This window comes from Pelecanus crispus, chromosome 6 (genome assembly GCF_030463565.1).
Source record: "Pelecanus crispus isolate bPelCri1 chromosome 6, bPelCri1.pri, whole genome shotgun sequence".
Lineage (NCBI taxonomy): Eukaryota > Metazoa > Chordata > Aves > Pelecaniformes > Pelecanidae > Pelecanus > Pelecanus crispus.
Window position 1 is genome coordinate 69,045,688 of NC_134648.1, and position 21,138 is coordinate 69,066,825.

General features: G+C 37.3%; 1 protein-coding gene across 5 annotated transcripts in view; it reads right to left on the bottom strand.

Annotated features, from left to right (window-relative positions):
• Positions 1 to 21,138, bottom strand: part of ARID4A (AT-rich interaction domain 4A) — a 48,431-nt gene that overhangs the window by 8,852 nt on the left and 18,441 nt on the right. For all 5 annotated transcript variants that reach the window (XM_075713391.1, XM_075713390.1, XM_075713389.1 and 2 more), the window contains 8 exons: positions 19,798 to 19,877; positions 17,994 to 18,070; positions 15,955 to 16,121; positions 7,645 to 7,717; positions 4,999 to 5,093; positions 4,745 to 4,842; positions 3,011 to 3,239; positions 777 to 1,027 (listed from right to left, as the gene is read on the bottom strand). In XM_075713391.1, the coding sequence (XP_075569506.1) occupies positions 777 to 1,027; positions 3,011 to 3,239; positions 4,745 to 4,842; positions 4,999 to 5,093; positions 7,645 to 7,717; positions 15,955 to 16,121; positions 17,994 to 18,070; positions 19,798 to 19,877 (1,070 nt within the window). The remainder of the gene's footprint in view (positions 1 to 776; positions 1,028 to 3,010; positions 3,240 to 4,744; positions 4,843 to 4,998; positions 5,094 to 7,644; positions 7,718 to 15,954; positions 16,122 to 17,993; positions 18,071 to 19,797; positions 19,878 to 21,138) is intronic.

Below are 21,138 nucleotides of genomic sequence, written 5' to 3' on the forward strand. Positions count from 1 at the left end.
AAAAACAAGGTAGGAAAGCCAGCTTAAACAGGTAAAGACACTGCCCTGGAACACAGACAAAGTTAGCTAAGAAGAGGTCTACTCTGGTAATAAATTAGTCACCTGCTCACAACTCATTTGTAACCAGGACTATAAATCCAATTCAACTTGTCAAGCTTAGTGTCTGGATGCTCTTTTCCCTTTGCCCTTCCCATGGCTCTCCATCCCCTCCTCTTCAACCTACCTCTAGGTTTCATTCAAACTCCCTCTTTCCTTCTCCTTTGCTTTAGCTGATCCCCTTCCTGCCTGCCTACAATGGATCAAGTAATAAAAACAAGCAAGCTGCAGGCTCACCAGCCATCACTAAACACTCAAGCAAAAGCACGGGAGAAGAGTGGCTCTCTTTTCCATTTATATTTCAACTGCCCGGAACAGCCTGCCCAAACAGTTGCTCACCATCCATACAGCACCTGGCATACTTACAGCCTGGTCTACTCGGTGTCTGCACGTACTAGTGTGATAGAACACCAACACAACCTTGGCAAGACCTTCAAGAAAATGCAAGTGAAAAATACTGTCCGGCATCTACCAGAAAAAGATGCTTCCATAGAGTACAGCAGACTCCACAAACCTGAAATAAAATTTTCCCTTTCCTGTCTGGCTGAGTAAATTAGGTTCCCGACTTCCACATGTTAGAAACTGGTCAGATCTCCCGTTCTGTGTATACTCCTGCTTGGAGTACGGCTCAGTCACGACACAGACATACTCCTGAGAAGGTGATACAAGCTAATGTTTACCTCTCCCTCTGCCTCTCTTCCTCTTCATCTGACTCTTTATCAGAATCCTCCTGTTTTTTAATTTTTTTCTCTTTTTGCTTTGGTGTACTTTTTCTCCCTAGTGGAGTTTCATTTTCCTTCTTTTCGGCATTCTCAGGTGTTTCCTCTGTATCTTTGTTTTCTTTGTTACTGTCTTTTAATTTGTCTTGTGTTTTATCCTCTTCGCTATCTTTTTTAGCAGGGGTTGCATCACGAGCAAGTCTTCTTCGTCCCTAGAACAGAAATAAGATCAGTTTAATGACTCCTGTGGGGCGTTCTCTGTATAGCCTCTCCAAATCTCAGCTGAAAGCGAAACACACTATTCCTGTACAGGAGAAAGGCTGGAGATAACACCAAAAAAGTAAAATATTCTAAAATCTTAAGATAATAGCTTAAAGTCTTGTTATGAGGAAAAAAGCAAAATGAAGCCATTCTGCTTGGTTTGGAATAAAGAGGATGAGGTTCTGATAGACTTCTGGAGGATTTCAGGACATTCATTTAGACCTGCAAGATCTGTTGCCCTGATAGAAAGGGCCAAAATTCCTTGTTCAACTACAGCAACAGCATTAACATTTTTGTGTTCAAGAAACGGGTAGATGTGGCACTTCGGGACATGGTTTAGTCTAGTCTACCCTTGATTGGTTTAATGTGGACTTGGTAGTGTAGGTTAATGGTTGGACTGGATGATCTTAAAGGTCTTTTCCAACCTCAACGATTCTATGATTCTAACTAATGTGCTTATATAGTACTACTGAGAGAAGGCATCTTCCTTTCAGCATCTTCCATTCCGATAACCAGCTGTTGCATTTCACAGAATGAAAATTTCTCAGCTTTAGAAAACCTGTAAGTATCACATTTTAAAAGGTACTTTGAGTAGCCAGACAACTGTTGTCTGGGACTATCTGTGACCGGTAACTTGGGGCATCTGGTAACCAGGGGATCTAGTACAGGTTTATCATTTTGTTATTAAAAGTCTCTTGTATAGGGTCATTGCTTTGTAATCAGAACATTTAAAATACATTTTGAATGCAAGATTAATTATTTGGAGGCCATCCAAAGATGACAGTAATGAAGGCACTGTAATAACTAAAATTCACAGGAGTATAATGGTAAAGACTTTGGAAAAATAGTAATTCATAAATAGATAGCTGGTGACTGGATTAATAAAGTAATAAAATACATAATCAAGTAATATTTAAATATTAACAAATTAGCATAGGCAATGATAAAAAAAGACAAAACCGTCTTCCATTCCTTTATCCTCTCATTGGTTTTCTCCAAAACAACTGCAACAAAAAAAGAACAAACAACAAAGGTAGTGTCATAACAGGAAGTTCATTAAGGCTGATAAAGCTAGAAAAACCACTTGCAGTTAGATAGAAATATAATATGTAACACAAATCTAAACGTATGTTTACACTACGTCTTTTAATCTATTAAAGACCATATACTTGCTTGAAAAGCTGGTTTGCAAGAAGTGCTTTAATAGAATTATGTTTTAGTTGAACAGAATCTTTACAACTTGAACAATTTAAAAAGTACCAATTCCTTGTCCTTCAGTAATCATGCTCTATTAAGGAACACAAAATGTCCTTTTAACAGAATTAACAGGAGTGCTACAGAGCACCAAGTCAGTCATATTCAAATACCTTAAAAGTATTCTTGCATTCTCCATCAGGTTCAGGTTGTACGTATGTCTACGTACTGTAAAACTGCAGTGTTTCTTTTACAAAAAGAAGAGAGATTGTGATAAAAACTGTCTCGGAGAAATGGGTCTTTCCTTTGATTCTTAAAGCTGTAGCAGTCCCTTGATATTCCTGCTTCTTGCCGGAAAGCTCCAGATTCCATGTGCCTGTGGAAATTCTCACCCACAACCAAGACTGTCCTGCTGAGTTTCACTGTTCTGATCACATACAGCTCTCAGCAGCTCTCAAGCCATCCCTGAATCGAAACACGTCTGACGTCCAACACAGCCTGAGCAAATCCCATGGATGGTTTAGCATATGAAGAAATAATCGAAACCGATTCTATTCACAGGTAGAACATAATTAACAGGTAACACCAGCTCCAGGTTCACAGAACCCTGTCCTGTGCTTGTACAAGTACGCTAATTCAACCGTACAATCACTCCACAAGGGAAAACCCATTATGTAAACTGTTCACTATACAAAGGGGTTTTGTTAAGTACTAAATAGAAATCAGTTCAATCCACTTACCCTTGGAGATCTTAGTTCTATTTCTTCTTTTTCACTCTCACTGCTGGAGTAATTTTCTTCTGCCTCTTTTTTAACTTCTGTTGGGGGCATTTTTTGTTCCTCTTTTACACTTTCCTCCATTGGTTCCACGTGTTTCTGTATGTCTTCTACCACTTTTGGTTCATTATGATGGATGGTCCTAAACTGAATGTTTGCAGAACGGCAGTACTCTTCAAAACCATAAAGATACCTATAGATACAAATAAAAGTTTCATTTATATTCCATGTTTTATTTTCTATTCAATGAAGTGCATAAAACCTATTTTCCTGCTCACAGAAAAGCAAGAGAAACAGTAACATCAGGAAAAAAAACCCCAACAAACAAAACAAACCCAAATAAACAAAAAAACCAAAAAGCCAGAGAATGTTTTGAAATGAAATAATTATGCACACAAGTTAAATGGTGAGAAAGAATACACACAGGTGCTTCCCACAAATTTAACTTCATCACCGTCCAATTAAGAATTCATAACAGTAAAGCCTAAGAACATGTACACCGTTTTGCAAATGCACAATGACAGCTCCAATCAGGCTACTATTAGAATATGGGCATACAAACAAGTTACCACACGGTAACAGACTGCCATGCCTCAGCTTGTTCTCTGGGAAGTGCCTGTGTGCACACTCTAATCCAGTTATAGGTGAGAGAAATATGAACTAGCTTACTCCTCAAAGAATAAATACACAAGTTACAACATACTATCATGCGTCCATACAACATAATTATTTCCACTGTGAGAGCAACCTAGTACATATTTACCAATTACTCTTTTTAGGATAAATACTCTTCTCTGTACAATACAGACCTTAAATATGTGCCCAGTTCAAATCCCACTGAAGATAGTCTGAATATTTTCATCTTCATCAACATTAACATGAGTTGAGTCATTAGTCATCCCTATTCAATCAGGCCAAATTTCCTTAAGTTCGAGTCAAGAGAACCTCATTCTTCCCTTTTACTCAAAAAGCCCAATTGTTTCTTGTCAAACGTCCAGGAGGATAAATAATAAAAATAATTTTTATTTAGAAAATGAGTTTGAAAAGTGTCATTCCTAAAAGGTTTCCATTTCAAAAGTTAAAACACAACTGAAAACCAGGGGTCAGAATAAAAAGATTTACGCATTTTTTTTCATTACAAGTAGTGATGTTACTACTTAATACTGTCCCATCCACCATAGCAACATACATAGTTATGCCCTAAAGCCATTATTCTACAGATTCCACAAAGATGACATTTAAATACGCAATCTGAAACATGCCTATCAACATTTTTCAAGAAGTTAGAAGAAACCGGTATAAAATTCTCTCACTGCATGCAACACCTACAGACTGAGGACAGAGTCCGTTCTCGTTAATCACTGAAAATTGCAAAGCTGAATTTGCCAAAGCTTTTTTTATAAATTTCATTGTTGTACTCTGAAATGGCATCATCACATGGTGGAAGTGAATGCTTCTTGATAAGAAAATGAGCAGAATTCTAATGCATTAGAGCAACAGGAACGTATGCAGCCCTGAGCACTCCCTCCTTTCCTCCACCGTTTCAATCCTCAGCACTGGAAAATGCTCAGAACTGCTCGTTAACTGAAGAATGTCAACTACTGTTTCACTAAACTAATTAAAAAATTGCTTGAATATTGTACATGCTACTAAAAAAAAGGAAAAATGTTTTCACCATTATACAATATGAGAACTTACTTTCTATATGCAGTTTTTACATTGTAGGAAGCAGCCGAGTTCAAAATAGGAATGCCAAGGTCCATATAAATTTGCTTCCATACAGCACCACTCTCAATCTTTGGTAAAGGAAAAAAAAAAGGAAAAAAGAAAAAAAAGGAAGTTTTCAGGTTTTGTTAACCAAGAACATTAAGAAATGATATCTAACACAGCCACAAGCCACAGCCTTTAAGAATGAATAGACGTATTTAGTTCAGTAAACATCCAACACTTACTTTGTCACACCCACCCTGCTGATATACCAGTCTAAAAAGTTTGAAGAGATTAAGGTCCTTGTAGCCCAGAACAGGTGGTTTATTGATAGGAGTACCTAAATAAAACAAAACCAGATACAAGAAGTTATCACAAAGGACAGCAAACGGCTTCTTCCATTCCTTTAGCACACATTTGATTACTAGTATCTTTCTACGTTTTAAAATCTGTATTTAATAGTTCTAAGGTACATCCCAAGTCAGTATACTGTTTCCAACCACCAGTTAAGGCTTCACCCTCTTTTGAACGCATCACTTATTTCTGGGTGGTTTATTAGCATACTGGCACCAGGTGCTTGATAACTACGATTTCTTGACCTCTTTTCAGATTTGTGGTATAACCCCCCTCCAACTGGCTGCGTCCCACTGTTCCTCTCTTGAACTGAGGGGACAGCCAGAATTGCAGCAAGCTCTACAGAATGCCTGATGAATGCTGGAATATAGCAATGTGTGAAGAGATTAACTCAAAACACTGTGGTCTGAAAGGAATGGGGAAGAAGCAGAACTGTTGGATTAGAAAAGGATACACAGGCAAATTGTCAGAATGTGAAAAAGCACAAAGCCCTAACAGGACATGAATGTTTGGGACAGTTCCAGGAAAAAGAACAAACTCAAATCGGATGAGTGGCAATGATATAAAGAACAATAATTAACTGCAAAAGGAAAAACCAAAAGTGACTTGGGGCAAGTGGCTGCGGACATAGACAGTATTCCTCCCAGCAAGGAAGAATATCAAACCTCTTCCCTGCTGCTTCTCATCTTCCTTCATCTTCCTTCATCTTCATGCAATTATATTTGGAATCATGAAAATAATTTTATAGGACTTAGGGAATACTGTCATGATTACATGAATCAAAACATTCATACTGGGAGAACAGAATGTAGAACAAATCTGGTGGGAACAGAAACCTTGCTATAAGGACAGAGAGAAGGGAAAAAAAAAAAAAAGAAGTAGACAGGCAGGGGGAAAGACCCAGTCCTGAAAGTCCTGTACCTTTCTCAATTGACACACTAGCTTAAAGAATAGTTTCTGGACCCAGTCTTCAAATTCAGTGCACAAATGCTTTCTTCTTTTGCCTCTATGAGTCCCTGATACGATCCCTACTTGATCTGTAGTCTAAGAATGCTTAAGAAAGGGAGTGAGGAAGGAGGAAAACAGAAAAGGGGGAAGAATCAGGCTACTAGCTAGAAAAGAAAGAAAATTGTGGGTTATTCCAGCAGCACAGGGATTTTTTTTCCCCCAACATAGCCTCTTATTCCCCCAAGAATTCTTATTCGCCAGAAACGCTGGTTATACACAGGAGGCCTCAAAATTATATTGGATGAACTCCAGTATACTTTGCTATAATACATGATCAATTTCTAAACCTGTGATAAGAACTCCCACTACTGAACAGACTTGAAACTGTTATTTTACGATTCTGTGGTCTAGAACACACCTCGTTAATAGGGATGCAGAGCCTCTTTTACAAAGGTAACTTGATTTCCCCCCCAGTTTTAAAAGCCAAGAAAAAAAGAAAGGGGGAAATATTCAGACACCGCATGCACTTTACATTTTACTCTTAGCTCTGGTTATTTCAAATTCAAGTACATCAACATTTGCTGTACTGTATGCTGCTAAGGAAATATCATTCGGGTAACTTTTGTCAAAGAAAAAGAAAAGAAAAAGAAAAAGTAAAAAGGCAATAGTTGCACTTGTAATCTACCTCCACCAATGTTACTGCAGGATTAACACAGTATTCTAATTGAAATAGTGAGTTCATGAGTAAAATGAATAAAACAAATATACTCTAAAAGAGGAAACTCCTTCCAGGCTTAAGTATCCTTTAAACAAAAAAAAAAAAAGGGGGGGGGGTGCAGCCAAGGAACAGAAAACCTTCAATTTTAGCGTCACTCTCATCACAACTGCAAATGTGAATGGCTTCTGCAACAACAGCTCTCCCCAGTCAGCAGATACATCCTGCTCCCTATACATAGCACATGCACTTCCAATATATGTCTTACACCAGGACTTTAACTGTTCCAATTTATAAGTCTCACCTAATTCTGTAAAGAAAAACATTTAAAATATGCTATTTTCTTGTTCTAGCTACTGGACACAGTAGAATCTTTTAAGTTGTCTCTTCAGGTGAGTATCACTGCTACATCTGCGCATGATTAAAGTTCTGCAACGAGACTTGAAGATGGCACACCTCCCATTCTCTGCTGGTTGAATGTCACCATCCACGAATAGCCGCCTGAGATTAACAGCAGCAGAGTTCCCAGCCATGGCTGTCACAACAAGAGATCAACCAAGAGCTTATTTAACAGGGATTGTTAACATAAAAAAAGGTTTTGTGAAAGCAAAACAAAAACAAAACACCTCAGGGAGGATTTGAGTTTCCTTTGAGTGCTGGGCTTCAAAGTACTGGAAGCAGACCTGCCACAAGTGAAAATAGGTAAAAGTGTTTTTCCTTGCACCAGACTAGCTGTTACCCTTTTTCACTGACACGCTTGTAATAACATCCATTACATTTAAAAGCTATTTTTAAAAGCCATTAAAAAAGTGGACTAGAGATTAAATTAAAAATAAAATTCAACAACAACAACAACAAAAAAATTTAGTGTTACCTCTGTCTTCCATAAACTTGTAAAGCTGTTGGAGGAAGTTGTCCCTCTCTTCAGGATCAAGCTCTTCCTCAGGCTGTGAAAACAAATGCAGTCATAATGAAAACATAAAATATGCAAAGTAACAATTTATTTGTACAAAAGCGTAACAGCAAGAACTAAACCCAAACCACTTCCCATTTGGCCCTGCACCCACATAATGGTGCAAATATGCAGAAAACAAAATTTACTCAGGAGACTGAAGTGCGCACCTCAGGAGGAGAAAAAGAAAATGCAGGTCAGGGGAAGCCTCAATCCATCACAGAAAGAATGTAAGTGTGACCCTTAAAATTAAAACACTAATGTACTTAACAGTCACTTCCGTAATTCCCCGAACACATATTTCCATAATTTATTACTATAAATTCCTTAGTTTTATCTTTACAATTTAAATCCTCAGAGATAAACACCGATGAGCTTTATGGTAAGCAGTCCACAGCATGAAATAAAAAAACTATTTTATTCAGGTGGAAACCATGAAAATAAAGTACATTATTGGGGGGAGGGAAATAATTTCTCCATATCTACATATACTTCATGGAATTCTGAGATGCTAGCAGAGACTGAGGCGGGGGGGGAATCTTTTCCCTGCAACGCTTTACACATGCCACTTTCTTCCTGCCAGCCTGGCAATCATAGGGATTGCTGGTAAGGCAGTTTGCACAAGGAAGACTGCAGCTGTCTTGAAGGAAAGACGTACAGTACGTGTCAAAAAATCTTATCATTACATTATTAAAAATAACATAAAAGTCACAAGCAGTTCCAGAAGGAAACCAGAATAGCAATTTCAATTTCAGTCGTCTGTGCATTCTGTAAACTTTAAGCTTCAAGACAGGAAGACAGGCAGTGAAATGTAAATGTATATGCTACTTCCTTGTTAACCAGAAAGCAATCTGCCCAGCATCAGAATGAATTTCAGCCCTGCCTGCTTCAGTGAATTCTGAGCTTCAAAGCCCAACAGGGATCACCTACACGCAGGCAGAGACAATATCTGTTTCTTATTGTCCTATTTTTTTCTTGGGAAATAATTTGAGGAAATGAAATAAATAATCATAACATTGTACAGCATCGGTTACCATGTGTTCATACTGCATATCATAGGGATTATATAAACAGTTATCTATAGAATTATTACGTTCTTCCAGGTTAACAAATGAATTATTGCTATAGAAACCACAGCTTTTTTTCCTCTCCATCTAGATTGCAAACCAACTTCAAGATCGAGAAATTTCTACCACGTACTGTAATGTTTACTGATTAAAAGGCAATACGACTCACACTAGGCAAACTAAATATATCTAATAACAGTAAACATTCAGACACATTTCTGAATAGCTGAATTCAAACCATTTCTTTTATGTGGGCATAATGCCAAACCAGAACTGTAGGTCAGAACAGCAGAAATGTAGGTTAGAAATAGTACTCTTGCAGACAGAACATTAACCATTTCACTGATACCAAGTATTTTCAGCCGAAGAAAAGCAGTAAGAAAAGATTAAAAGCTTTTACATACTTACAGGACCAGGGCGTAAAACCTGACCGCAATATTCATCCACCTACGAGAGACATCCTGAATCCCGTACCTACTCCTCTCTGGTGATGGTGTATGAGCTAGGTTGCCACCCCCTGACAAAGAGAGCCTGAACCATGCCTGAGCCACGCTACCGATGCCAGAGCCGGCACCAAATCCTGCCGAGAGGTGACTTGGACAAGACCCGAGTAACTGTCACCAAGGATATATAACATCATGCCTCAGCTATTTCAAAATCTTTCTTTGCTACTGGCCAAAATGAGAAAGACCAACTCTTCACAGATATGCTTACTGAAACATTAAGACACGTGGATTTTTGTAAGAGGTCATTTTTTATCAAGGTTATTTATTTCTAACTGGACATAGGGAATTCCCTGTCCCAAGTTAGAGTCAAGTTTTATTTTAAATACATCAACCATCATCTAAGCTGCTCTATCAGCAACCTTAAATCTGCACCCAAAGTGAAGAAAACACCTGAGAAATGTTGATGCAACAACCTGCAACCACCATCGGTGAGTGACTGGAGAGCTAAAATTCCCAGCATCTCTTTTCAGCAGGCACCGGGGCGGCACTGCTACCCTCCAAAACTCACTTCTCCTACCCAGACACTTAGGCCCATTTTCAACTGGGCATAAGTTCACAGTGACAACCGCTCAAAATCAGTTTTCTTAAGAGACTTCTGCCTCTCCGTTTCATTTTTTTCCTATACAGATGTTGCAAGAAAGGGAGACTGTAGCTAAAGATAAGTCCAAGTGAGAGGCAAAACAATATGACATTTTTAAGTGGCAGGAGTTCAAAACTGAGACTTTTCCGTTGTTCATCCAATACCCATAACTAAATGCAAAATGATAAATTTTTTTTGTTTCAGGGCAAGAGGCTGAATTTCATTTAAAAAAAAAAAAAAAACAACCTCCAAGATGCCTTTTTTTTTTGCTTATAATTAAAAAGTTGAAAGTTTTCTCTCCTGACTAGCAAGTCAGATAACTTAGAGAATATTATAAACAGTAAAAAACCAAAATCAACAACAAACATAGGATCTCTGTATAAGGGACATACTCCTTTCCCAACTTAATTTCTTACTGCCTTCCAAGTAATACTAACAGTGTTCAAGTATTCTGTAAAATTATTTTGAGAATAACAACCGGCAAATAAGCACAACGTAAAACCCACAGAAACTTGTAGAAAACTTGTAAACTGGCTTTGCTTCATTTGGTTTCAAGCCACTTTATTCACCATGAGTTTTGCCTCTGTCTTTAGCATGATTTTAAATGAGAATACAGCTCTGTTATCCTGACTCATCCTTTACTCTACAGAAAGATGTTAAAGCTTCTGTGGATGCTAACCTGTAGAGCTGAGTGGGAGCACAAAGGATGAAATAGTTGATTTTACCAAAGAATGAATCTCTACTTACAAGCACGTACACCATATACTCAATCAATACGGGGCTAAGGTACCAGGGACAGATCTTTCTTTTATGTTATTTATAGACTGACAATACCAAAAACTCTTCTGTGAAATAAATGCAAGCTAAGAGGAAGAACAATATGTACAGGATTTGGAGTTCAGAAGAGTATATGATCAAGACAAGCTGCCAAAATTAGAGTGAACGTAATTTCATTGCTTCAGAGGACTTAAATGCATTTTCACCTCTAACACATTTGCTTTCTGATGCCAAGTTTGAACACTAATTAAGGAAATTAATTAGAATTAAACCGATTGCAACAAGTTAACAGCTTTACACCATGTGGAGATGAGAGCGGTCTTAAAATGTTAATTTCTACCAACAGGAACCAGGAATTCAACCATCCTAAACAATGACTCACTCTAGAGCTGTGCCTCGGTTTGCAACTTCTTTGCTCCTCTTTGAGGAATACTCTGAGAACGCCTGTTAGCATAAAATTGTGAGCAAGAAAGTCTTTGTAAAGAACATTTGTGCATGGTATGATGTAGGCCATGCTTCACAGTAGCCAAAACTCCTAAAAATGGATGCATACGTGAGAGGGATGATTAAGCTAATCGATGTTTAGCTGTTTTTTTAAAGGCTATTCTGCATGTTACACATCACAGCTGCTTAGGGAGTTTTTTAATATATGTAAACAAACCACTTGTTTCTGGATACCATGCTTCATTAACTTTGAAATTACTGTATTACTGGGGTTTTTTTTATTTTTAGAGTCAGCTTTTTCAATGTTATCTTAAAATATGCATAGGTTGCAACAGAAATGGACAAGTCACGTATCATTTTATGTGGTCTCCCACAGTCACTTAGAGAAGACTCCATGGGAAACAAGAACTACTTTGAAGCAAAATGTAAATATTGTAATGGATGACTACTGATCCTTTGTAGGAATCTCAAGCCTCCTAAAACACATCATGGACTTCATATGCTCATCCTTCCTTTATGAACTTAGTGCTAATAAAATATATGGTAATGATTTATCATGAGAACTGAAATCCTTGCTTATTTGCAGAATAGGTACATTGGAAAATGCTTCCGGCATTTTCCCTGCTCAACAACATAAAGCAACTCTGATCAATGTTTCTCGATGCTGTTGTGATGCAAGAACCCTAAAAACTTTAAATGAATGCACACTATTAAACATACTACAGATACATCCTTCAGGTGACTGTCAAAATGAAGCCTACGAGAAAATTCCTCCAAGCATACACCTGGAGGTGCTACAACTCTTCACCGAGAGGCATGGAGACCAGCTAGCTAGAATTTTTTCCTGAACATTTTTTTGCACATTTGATTGCGGGCGGGGGGCAAGGACCTGCTATTAAAGAGACATAGGTAAGCTGGAATTCTGAGTCTCTCAAAGATGGTGTTATAACCAATTCTACAGGTAAGACAGAAATCCCTTTTTCCAGCTCTTGATATTATAAAAAGATACAATTCTGAAACTTGCAAAATTCAAACTCTAAAGAACAAATTCCTTACTTTTACTCTGATCTTATGTCAATTTATCTATTAAGAACATGTGCTGAAAATATATTTCAAATAACTGCATGTTAAAATCTTGATTCTTTTGGAATCAGAATGGCCTACAGGGAGACTGAGAGGCAAACCCAAATGTTGCCTACACGGTCCCTTGTAAAATGGGGAGTACTTCCCTTTTTAATACTAAAAACCAAATAGGTATGATTTCTTCCCTGACAGAACAACTTAAATACAAGCAAATACAGTAGTATATATAATCTGATTTTTATTAAAAATCAGGTAATGTTCCAAAAGCTTCTATTTCTATGTGGAGATACTGGAGTTTTGATTTTCTCTTTCCTTTTAGCTGCAGTGCATTCTTTAACTGCCAAATGTACCCTCAAAACACAGCTAAATCTCTTATTCTGACATGTTGAAAACTGGGTAAGAACCAAAACCAATATCCAGATTTTTATCTCTATTCAAACCAACTGTATGATTCTTTAAATTTTCACTTGAGAAAGATTTTTTTTCTACAGTACCTCTGGATTTTTCTCACTTTTTGTGACACAAGCAATATCTGTTCGTGTCTCAAACCTCACATTGTGAATGAAAAGCAATCAATCCTGAGTTGCACCATACATTGCAATTATTGCCAAAAATCCAACAATTTGAATGTGCTGAGCAGCTCGATGTAATGCAATCCCTGTTAGAGTCAATGACAAGCAATTTCCACATTTTCCTCCTTCGTAGTCAACTCTGGACCAAGTCAGTTACCACCGACGAGGAGGATTAGCACCTCACCACCACCATATTGGTTCCCACTCCTTAGCTTACAAAAGACATCGAAGAACAACCATGTAAAGCCTAGAAATCTTGTACCAATTCTACCATACTCTTAAGGTGTCATGAAAGGCAGCACAGTTAGAAAGACTGCTTCTGTCAAAACAAAGTTACAGAGTTTAACCCAGCTACTGGAAAAATGGTAGGATCTATTATCACCAGCTACAGTACGTCTCTCTGCTCCATTATCATTATAAAAGATCCTACTTCAGAAAAATTGGATTCTTTCCATGTCCAGAATTAGACTCTTCTGACTGACTTTATGTTCTCATCATATATTAAGTAGGTCTGTGCCCATTTGATTGATTTAACGTAGGCCTATCACTGCTGGTCAGCAGCTGGCCAGGCCTTGACAGCAACGCTGCTGTGCATTTCAGAAGATGGGAGTGGTGGTGGGGGGGAAAAGATAATTTTTAAAATCTCCCTCACATTTCCAGTGATATAACAATTTGCAGTTCTAAAACAAAAGGTCCACTGCGAATATTCTGGCAGAGGATGGACAGAAGTTGTTTTGACCTTGATTAATAAAGGAGAAACTCTACAAAATGTAAATGCAAAATTTGAGTAATTCAACATTTGTAGTCAAATAAACACAAGGCAGTATTGTTCACTTGTCGATTCTCTCTGCAACCAGTATTACTGCCTTTCTAAGGGAAAAGAAAAAAGAAATTACGATAAATTCCCTAAATGCTATCTAATTGTAATATCTAGCATAGCCCACAATTAGAATACGTATCGTAACAGTTGAATCAGGAATTTGATTTAATGGACCAGAATGACAGTTCTGCTCTAACATAATCTAAAAGGATTAATATCTATCCTCTGCTACATAGCTTCAGCATGAAGACGCTCACCTTATTTTTACATGCCTACTTGTCACCTGGAAATAATGGATTCTACAGCTTTTCCTACCAGCACATCTACCTGTCTGGAATCCTTTGCTTCACTACTCCACATTTAGATTATTCTTTAAAAATAGCCTCTATTTCTTTTACAGGAATGCCTTCCTTTTTTTTTTTTTTTAAACCCACCAAGCTCCCCCCTCCCCCTTCTTTGTTTGAAACACACAGCACTTTTACGCAATAGCCATGAAAAATGGTATTAAAAATGGACACTAGAAAACTAGTATAGCAATCCTTGATTTTCAGTGACTGATATCCTGCAATTATAACCAACGTTAATACAAACAGACCCATACAGACTGCAACAGTTCACACCCTGCAAAATGTGGCCTATTCAGTCCTTTTCACTGCAAACAGAGGAAAAAACCCAGAGGATTTTATATTCTGCACACATTTATCCTTACATTTATCTAATCATACCATTATTCTCATACAGACATCTACTCCATTTTCCACAGCACTGTTATCAAGGCATAAAATTAACACCTAAAAATAGATTTTCATTGTCTTTTTCCTTTTTTTTTTTTTTTTTTTTTTTACCTGGAAAGATCTACCCTGGCTGCATGCTCCACCAGACAGTTCCCAAATCAGAAGTCTAAGTCAAATCCGCATTCTCAACAACCATGTTAACATCACAGATTAAAACACAGAATCCTTACCTAGGAGCTGCATTCTTTCAAATGTAAAATGGTTTTACTTCCTTTCTATCTAATCTGCCCACTGCCTGGATATATTTCAGCCTGACTTCCAAATATTTGCTGGCTTTCTCTCTCCCTGCACGGCATCCGCAGTTATACGGCATTACTTACAGTCTCTTCCATATATATATATATAAAAAAAAATAATAAATAAAATAATAATAGAGGGGGGTGGGGGGGAAAAAAATCAGACATTACATGAAAGGCAAAGAAAAGAGACAGCCCATTTCAAAGCATCTGGCAAGCCTCCCCCCCGGCCGCCGGCCAAGCCTCCGCGCCAGCGCCCGCCCCCCCCCCCCCACCCCGCCCCGCCGCCGCGCATGCGCGCTGCCGCCCAACAGCCGGTTGCCGTGGCAACGCTGTAGGCCGCCGCCGAACCCGAGCGGCCATTCTGCGCTCGGGCGGACACAACCGCACGGGAAACGGGGTTTGACCTTCCTCGGAAGACAAAACTTCACTTGATTTCTTTTCTATATAAAGAAAAAGAGTGTTTCCGAGCGTATTGTGAAAAATCGCACGACGAGGGAAAAAAAAAAAACCCAAACAAACCCCAAACAAATCCCAAGCCCCCCCCCCCCCCCCCCCAACTTCTAAATATAACATCAAGGTTAAAAACAGGTAGCAGAAATAAAAGGCAACTCTGTAAACACATTTTTGATGACATGAAGAAACTGGCTAACTTTGTGGAAAAGGAGCCACACTCAAAAGTATTCCAATGCAGAAAAACATTTTACTGTAAATATTAGGCAGAAAGTCCATCCACGTCGCAGGATATGATTCTGTGATTCCCAAGGTAATACTGGTGTTAAGAAAAACCTAACACTTACAAAGGTAAGTCCTGTACTGCTCTTAAATAGTGTCTTAGGCACCAAACAGCTTTAACAGGCACTGTGCATTAGCTCATACTGTCAGTCAGCCTAGTGCTTTTGCTTTATAATTCTTTTTTTTCCAATCAAACTACTGTTTTCAGAAGCAAGCTACTTTTTATAAAAGCTACATATCAAGCTTTAAAAGAAAACAAAACAAAAGAAAAATACAAAGTTACTTTTATTTAAGGTTGGATTACTACTGTTGGACTCAGCATAAATTTTTTTGGTTACGTCTCTCCTTCTGACCCCGATTCTTTCTATCACTCTTCTCTGCCCTTGAATCTTAATTTCTGAGATTTGCCTCCAATTTCTGCACTGGATAATAGGAGGCAACCTGCCACTGCTCACAAATCCCAATAAAGATGGCTATAGCAAAGGGAAGATGAACAGGTCTGAAAGGACGTCGACGTGAGTAAGCTACATCCAAGTAAAATGTCGGAAAGCACAGGATCTTCAGGCATTCAAGTTACTCAATTATCTTTGAAGAATGACTGAAATTGCCCAGACTTACCACTACTTCTTCGGTTTTCTCTTCTCTCTTTAATTCCTCTTCATCAGTTTCTGCAGCAGCTCCATCCTCCTCATCGCTGCTAGAGGACTCCAGAATTTCACTTATGTCCATTTTCCAGTTGCGAGGAACACCCTTTGTGTTGAGAAACGTGCTTGCCTCCTGTAGCCCTACAGACGAAAGGGCCCTGGTTTTACCTCATCCGCAGTATTCACAGGCACAAAGCAATTTTAATTTCCTTTTCACCTTCTTGTAAATTAAAATGCCAACTTAAACCAAAAAGGAAATAAGTGATAAAACAGATATTGCAGCTTTAAACATCCAATCTACACACTTCACATTTTGAGACCATCAAATTTTTAAAAAAAATCAAGTATCAAAAACTCAAGAAGTTTAGAGTCGAGAACATCCATCCGACACACAGCATCCCGTTGTTTTCTAGGCATAGGTCTCCACGAACACTACTAAGATTCACACCTACGCATGTGAACAGTACCAAAGATAAGCACCTATGCTTATCCACCTATATTCAATGCAAATGTGAACTGTTCTGTTTCTGTATGAGAGACAAATACTGTAATAAAGCTATTTAAAAAAGCAAACCCATCAGTTAGATCAAGTACCATGACTTACTTTGCTCTTTCAAAATAACTTCATGTCTTAAAGTTTAGATTGCAAAAAAAAAATGCAAATGTTTTGTTTAAGAGCACTGCCTAAAGAGATGTTACATTAATGTTTAGAACAGAGGAAAAACACACTAGTGAATAAGGGAATGATGGGATGGGGAGAAGTCACACTTGTACAATGGGAATACCTCAAACTCTCTTCCTTGAAGAGGTGCTCCAAGGGGGAAAACAGCAAAGCAAAACAAACCTAGATAACCCCAAAACATGCCCCCCAGACACAATAAAAAATTTAATAAAGAGGAATCAGAAGAATACCCAAAAGAGGGACATATTACAGTGATCCATTCACAGTGTTGCTGGAGAAGAAAAGGCACCAGTTTTTAATAGCTGCTGATAGAGCAACCTCCAGAAAGTTGTCTAAACTCTTTTTGAAACCGTTAGTACCTTTGGTTCCACAATATTCCCTCATGGCAATGAATGTCACAACCCAATTACGTTCTGCACAAAAAAAAAAAAAAAAAAAAATCCCTTTCTTCAATTTATCCTAAACCTGGCATCTGATCATTTGTTGGCTGTTCTAAAGTTCTGGTACCGTGAAACAGTTCAGAAGAAAGTATATGTGAAGTCATTAAGAATTACACAAAGCAATCAAAACCACCTCAAGCTCTCATTTGTGAGTATCATGTTACATCTTTACTTCTTAAGGAGCTGTTCCACACCTTTACTCAAACTGGAGGAACTGTTGTTGAGTGGGGTTTTTTTTGGTGCTGGGGGAGTGTTTTATGTTATTTTTAAAAATTATTAAAAATTAAATATTTAAAATTCTTCTTAACAAATTTTGTGTTTTCAGGTCTGATTGGGAGAAGCAACACTAAAGTTTAAGAATTATTTACATTAAAGTGAGAATCTGGCCATTTACAAGCTCGCTAAAAAGATGGATTATTGTAGTAGCATCATCCATCCAGAAATCAAGTTCTGTAATTATACTTTTAAATCAAACATTAATCACAGGCAGGCTGTTCTAATGAATTTTACACCTTGCTGTCTGAGTATCTTTAATGCAAAGACAACGAGTTTCGAGCAAGAGCACAAAACTTTGGTTTTAGGAGTGGTAACTATATATTCTGTTGTTCAATGACATTTCAAATACTCTACCTTGAAAATATTCTATTCACAAATTTGGAGTGGATCAAAAGAAGGAAATAAAAATCAAATAAACAACATTGCTACTAGGTGCTATTTTAATAATAAGGCAGCTATATCCAAAGTTTCTCTAATTGATCACATTTAAAACTGTTTGCAAGATATCCAAGAGCAATTATCAGAAATCAACAGGCCATCACTTATCTGCAAAAGTTAAAAGTACGACTGCACAAGATTACTTCTTTTAAACACCTAGAATTTATTCTAATTTACCTTTTTTAGGAGAGGACTCAGATTTTGGTAAGTTTTGAACATCTAGTTCTTTCATGTCTTTTCTTGCTACTGAGTAACTGAAAAAGAATAAGGTTCTATTATTATTTTTTAAATCACAGTAAAGCAAGCGTTTGACTTAAAAAAACCCAGCGATTTCTAAAATTTTCAAGATTTATCATTCACTTTCAAGGTTCTTTCTAACAACTAAACGCATAAGGCATTTGTTATTGTAGGTCCCAACACAAGACTCAAAAACAGACTAAGTTTCCAATCTTTCTTGAAATTCAGACACTAAAAGAACCCTTGTAATTAAATAATTAAGAGAAGTTTGTAAAGCTTCTTCATTTTAAATGTTTAACCTGCACAAATTTGCAAAGGTAAAATACCCGACATAGGCAAAAACATTTTCTAAATTGAAAATATTCACATCAATCAACAGTTGCTACCCAAAACAGCAATCCAGCTAAGAAGAAAGAAACCCTCTATTTTCAAAATGCATTTCTACTAGCACAGAATAGTGAAGCCAAATCCACATATCTGCATTGATAAATAGTGGATTTTTATTTTTAATTTACAAAAGTGTTCCCACAGCAAAACAGATGGAAGTTGCTTTGTTCTAAAGTTATACTGAATATTCAGTTACTGGATTACTACAATAGAAATGCTAACCAACCTGCAAGGAAAGCCTTACAAGTGAGTTATTATAATAAGATTTTTTTTCTTCTTTCATTATTTCAGAAAAACTGGAGTAAAACCTCAGGAATTGGAGGCCGCCATTTTCTGAAGTTAAAGCCATAATACTACGGGGAAAAAAAAGTAAAACAGAGCAAGTCTGCATGCTTTTCCAATAACATTCTACCTTCAGTATATAAAGAACCAGACTCATCTAGAAGGCTGATGATATGTGTCTACATTAAGAGGCCAAAATGAATTAAGTCTTCAGTTACTTGAAATACGTTTCAGTAATCAAGTACTCGCATCCTGCTCATAATCACGGCTATTAAAAATCACAAACTGTTGACTTTGAAAGAAAGAGAGAAAGAGGGGTGACAGCTGGCCTTTGGCAAGGAAGTTTTTAGTTACAATATGTTGAGACAGATGCATTAGAAGTAAGGATGAAGAGGAGTAACAGGAAACAGCTTTAAGAAAACCAGCCTTTGTAATCTTTTGAATATATTATTCCTTAAGTAAGACACACATCTCTCTCTCCCCTCCCCTTCCCCCTTTTTTTTGGTGGGCGACGACTAAGAGGACCTTTATTTTCGTAGGAATCATGGTTCAGATTCTGTAAAAATTTTAATTAAACACTTACTTTACAATCACTTTTTAATTAAAAAAGTAGATTAAACAGTTTTAAACTTTGCTATTTAAACAGCCACGGACATCTGGGCACTGGAGGTAATGAGTCAATCAGATATCCAAACTACAACAACAGACACCCATAAAGATGCAATAATTAAGACATTAAGGGAAATAATTAGAACCAAAACTCACACTTCAAAGAACAGGAATGATCTAAAGTGTTAACATCTGGGGTTTTTTTCCCAAAGTTGTTGATATTTTTAAAATGAAGAAACACCAGAAACTTTACTAATCCAGTGAACTCTATCTGTACACAATGTAAAGGTGGGAGAGTAAGCACAGAAGTTAGCTGGAAATGGACTATGAATGACAAATGCGTACAAAGAACAATACACAAAATTGTACCCTTTCCTTTAGAAGAAATAATGTCTTCAGAAGCAATATGTAATTAGTTTTGCATTTTTCTCCCATATACATCCAATGAAAGTAAGCTATTACTTACAATTTGGAATCTGCAAAGGATCGAACTAAACACTGGTCCTTTTTCACTGTGACGTCATCATTACAGCTGGGAGACACAACCTGAAGTTTCAAATAAAACACTTTTTTTAAGGAAAAAAAAAAAAGCTGATCTTGAAAGGAAAGAAAGATGGACAGCAGGAAAACTGCTGTTTTCCTGTTTCTTCTATTACAATTTTCAGTTCCGAGAACAGAAACCTACTCCAATTTATATTACCAAGGCCAACAATGACAAATTTCAAGAAGCAGTTTACCTCAAGGTTTTAACTTCACTTGTTATGTACAAGCCAGAAAAGTTTGCAATTTCATTTGTAAACTCAAAAACTGCTCTACTGGGGTCACATCATGGGATCCGGTTTATTCACTCTGATTTTTTTCTCTTGTTCATACAAAACTTGTTTAAAGCATCTGTAGACCCCCTTATTTTATACCAGCTTCTAATCTTTGGCATTCAAACTGAGAAGTAAGTAGTAGTTTGTTTTTTTTTTTTTTTTGTGGTGTGGATAATATAAGCCAGTGTGGAATCCAGCGCATCCTTCCACAGCAGTATCATCTCTACAAGTCTAAAAAGGTGATAAAAATGTATTTGCGGTATTTGTATTACCACAAACAGAACAAGCTTACACTTTGCTCTAGACCATAAACAGACAGAAAATGTCAAATGCAGATGAACTTCTGGATCTACAAGGACCCAGTGGAAGTTGTGCCACCCCATTCAGATGAGTCAGAATTATACCCCACGAATCAAGATAAGACATTCCTGTTTCTCAGGTAGCGGAGAACAGAACAGGTACATGACTTCCAGTAACTTAATTCCCTAGTTAGAACCATGTTCAATTAAAATCTCTTAGTAAAGGGATATACAACAGTCAGAACATGTACAACAATACCACATTTAACATTTTAAACTGAGATACATACAGCTGGATAAGTCAGTGTCAACTATTCACCCTACATTACACCATAATGTTCTACCAAGGAAGGGAAGGCAACTGGCCTGCGTAGTTAGTTACCTTTTGATCCTGGATTCATGCAGGGAAATAAAATGTTAAACTAAGTTAGAAGATTGTAACAGATGAGCTTGTTCCAGCTAACCATGAAGACCCAAAATAAAGGACTACAGAATATACAGTTAAGTAAATAAAATCTGCAAAAATTAGTGAACCAAGCCTGCATGTTTAATGCGCTGAATAATTTTTCTTTAAACAAATACATCTCTGATGGATGACAGAAGATGAGTATTCAGCTGGCCTGACAATACCAAAAAGTCTACTAAAGAAAACAACTTGTAATATGCATCCATAAACTTTTCTGTGTGTATAAA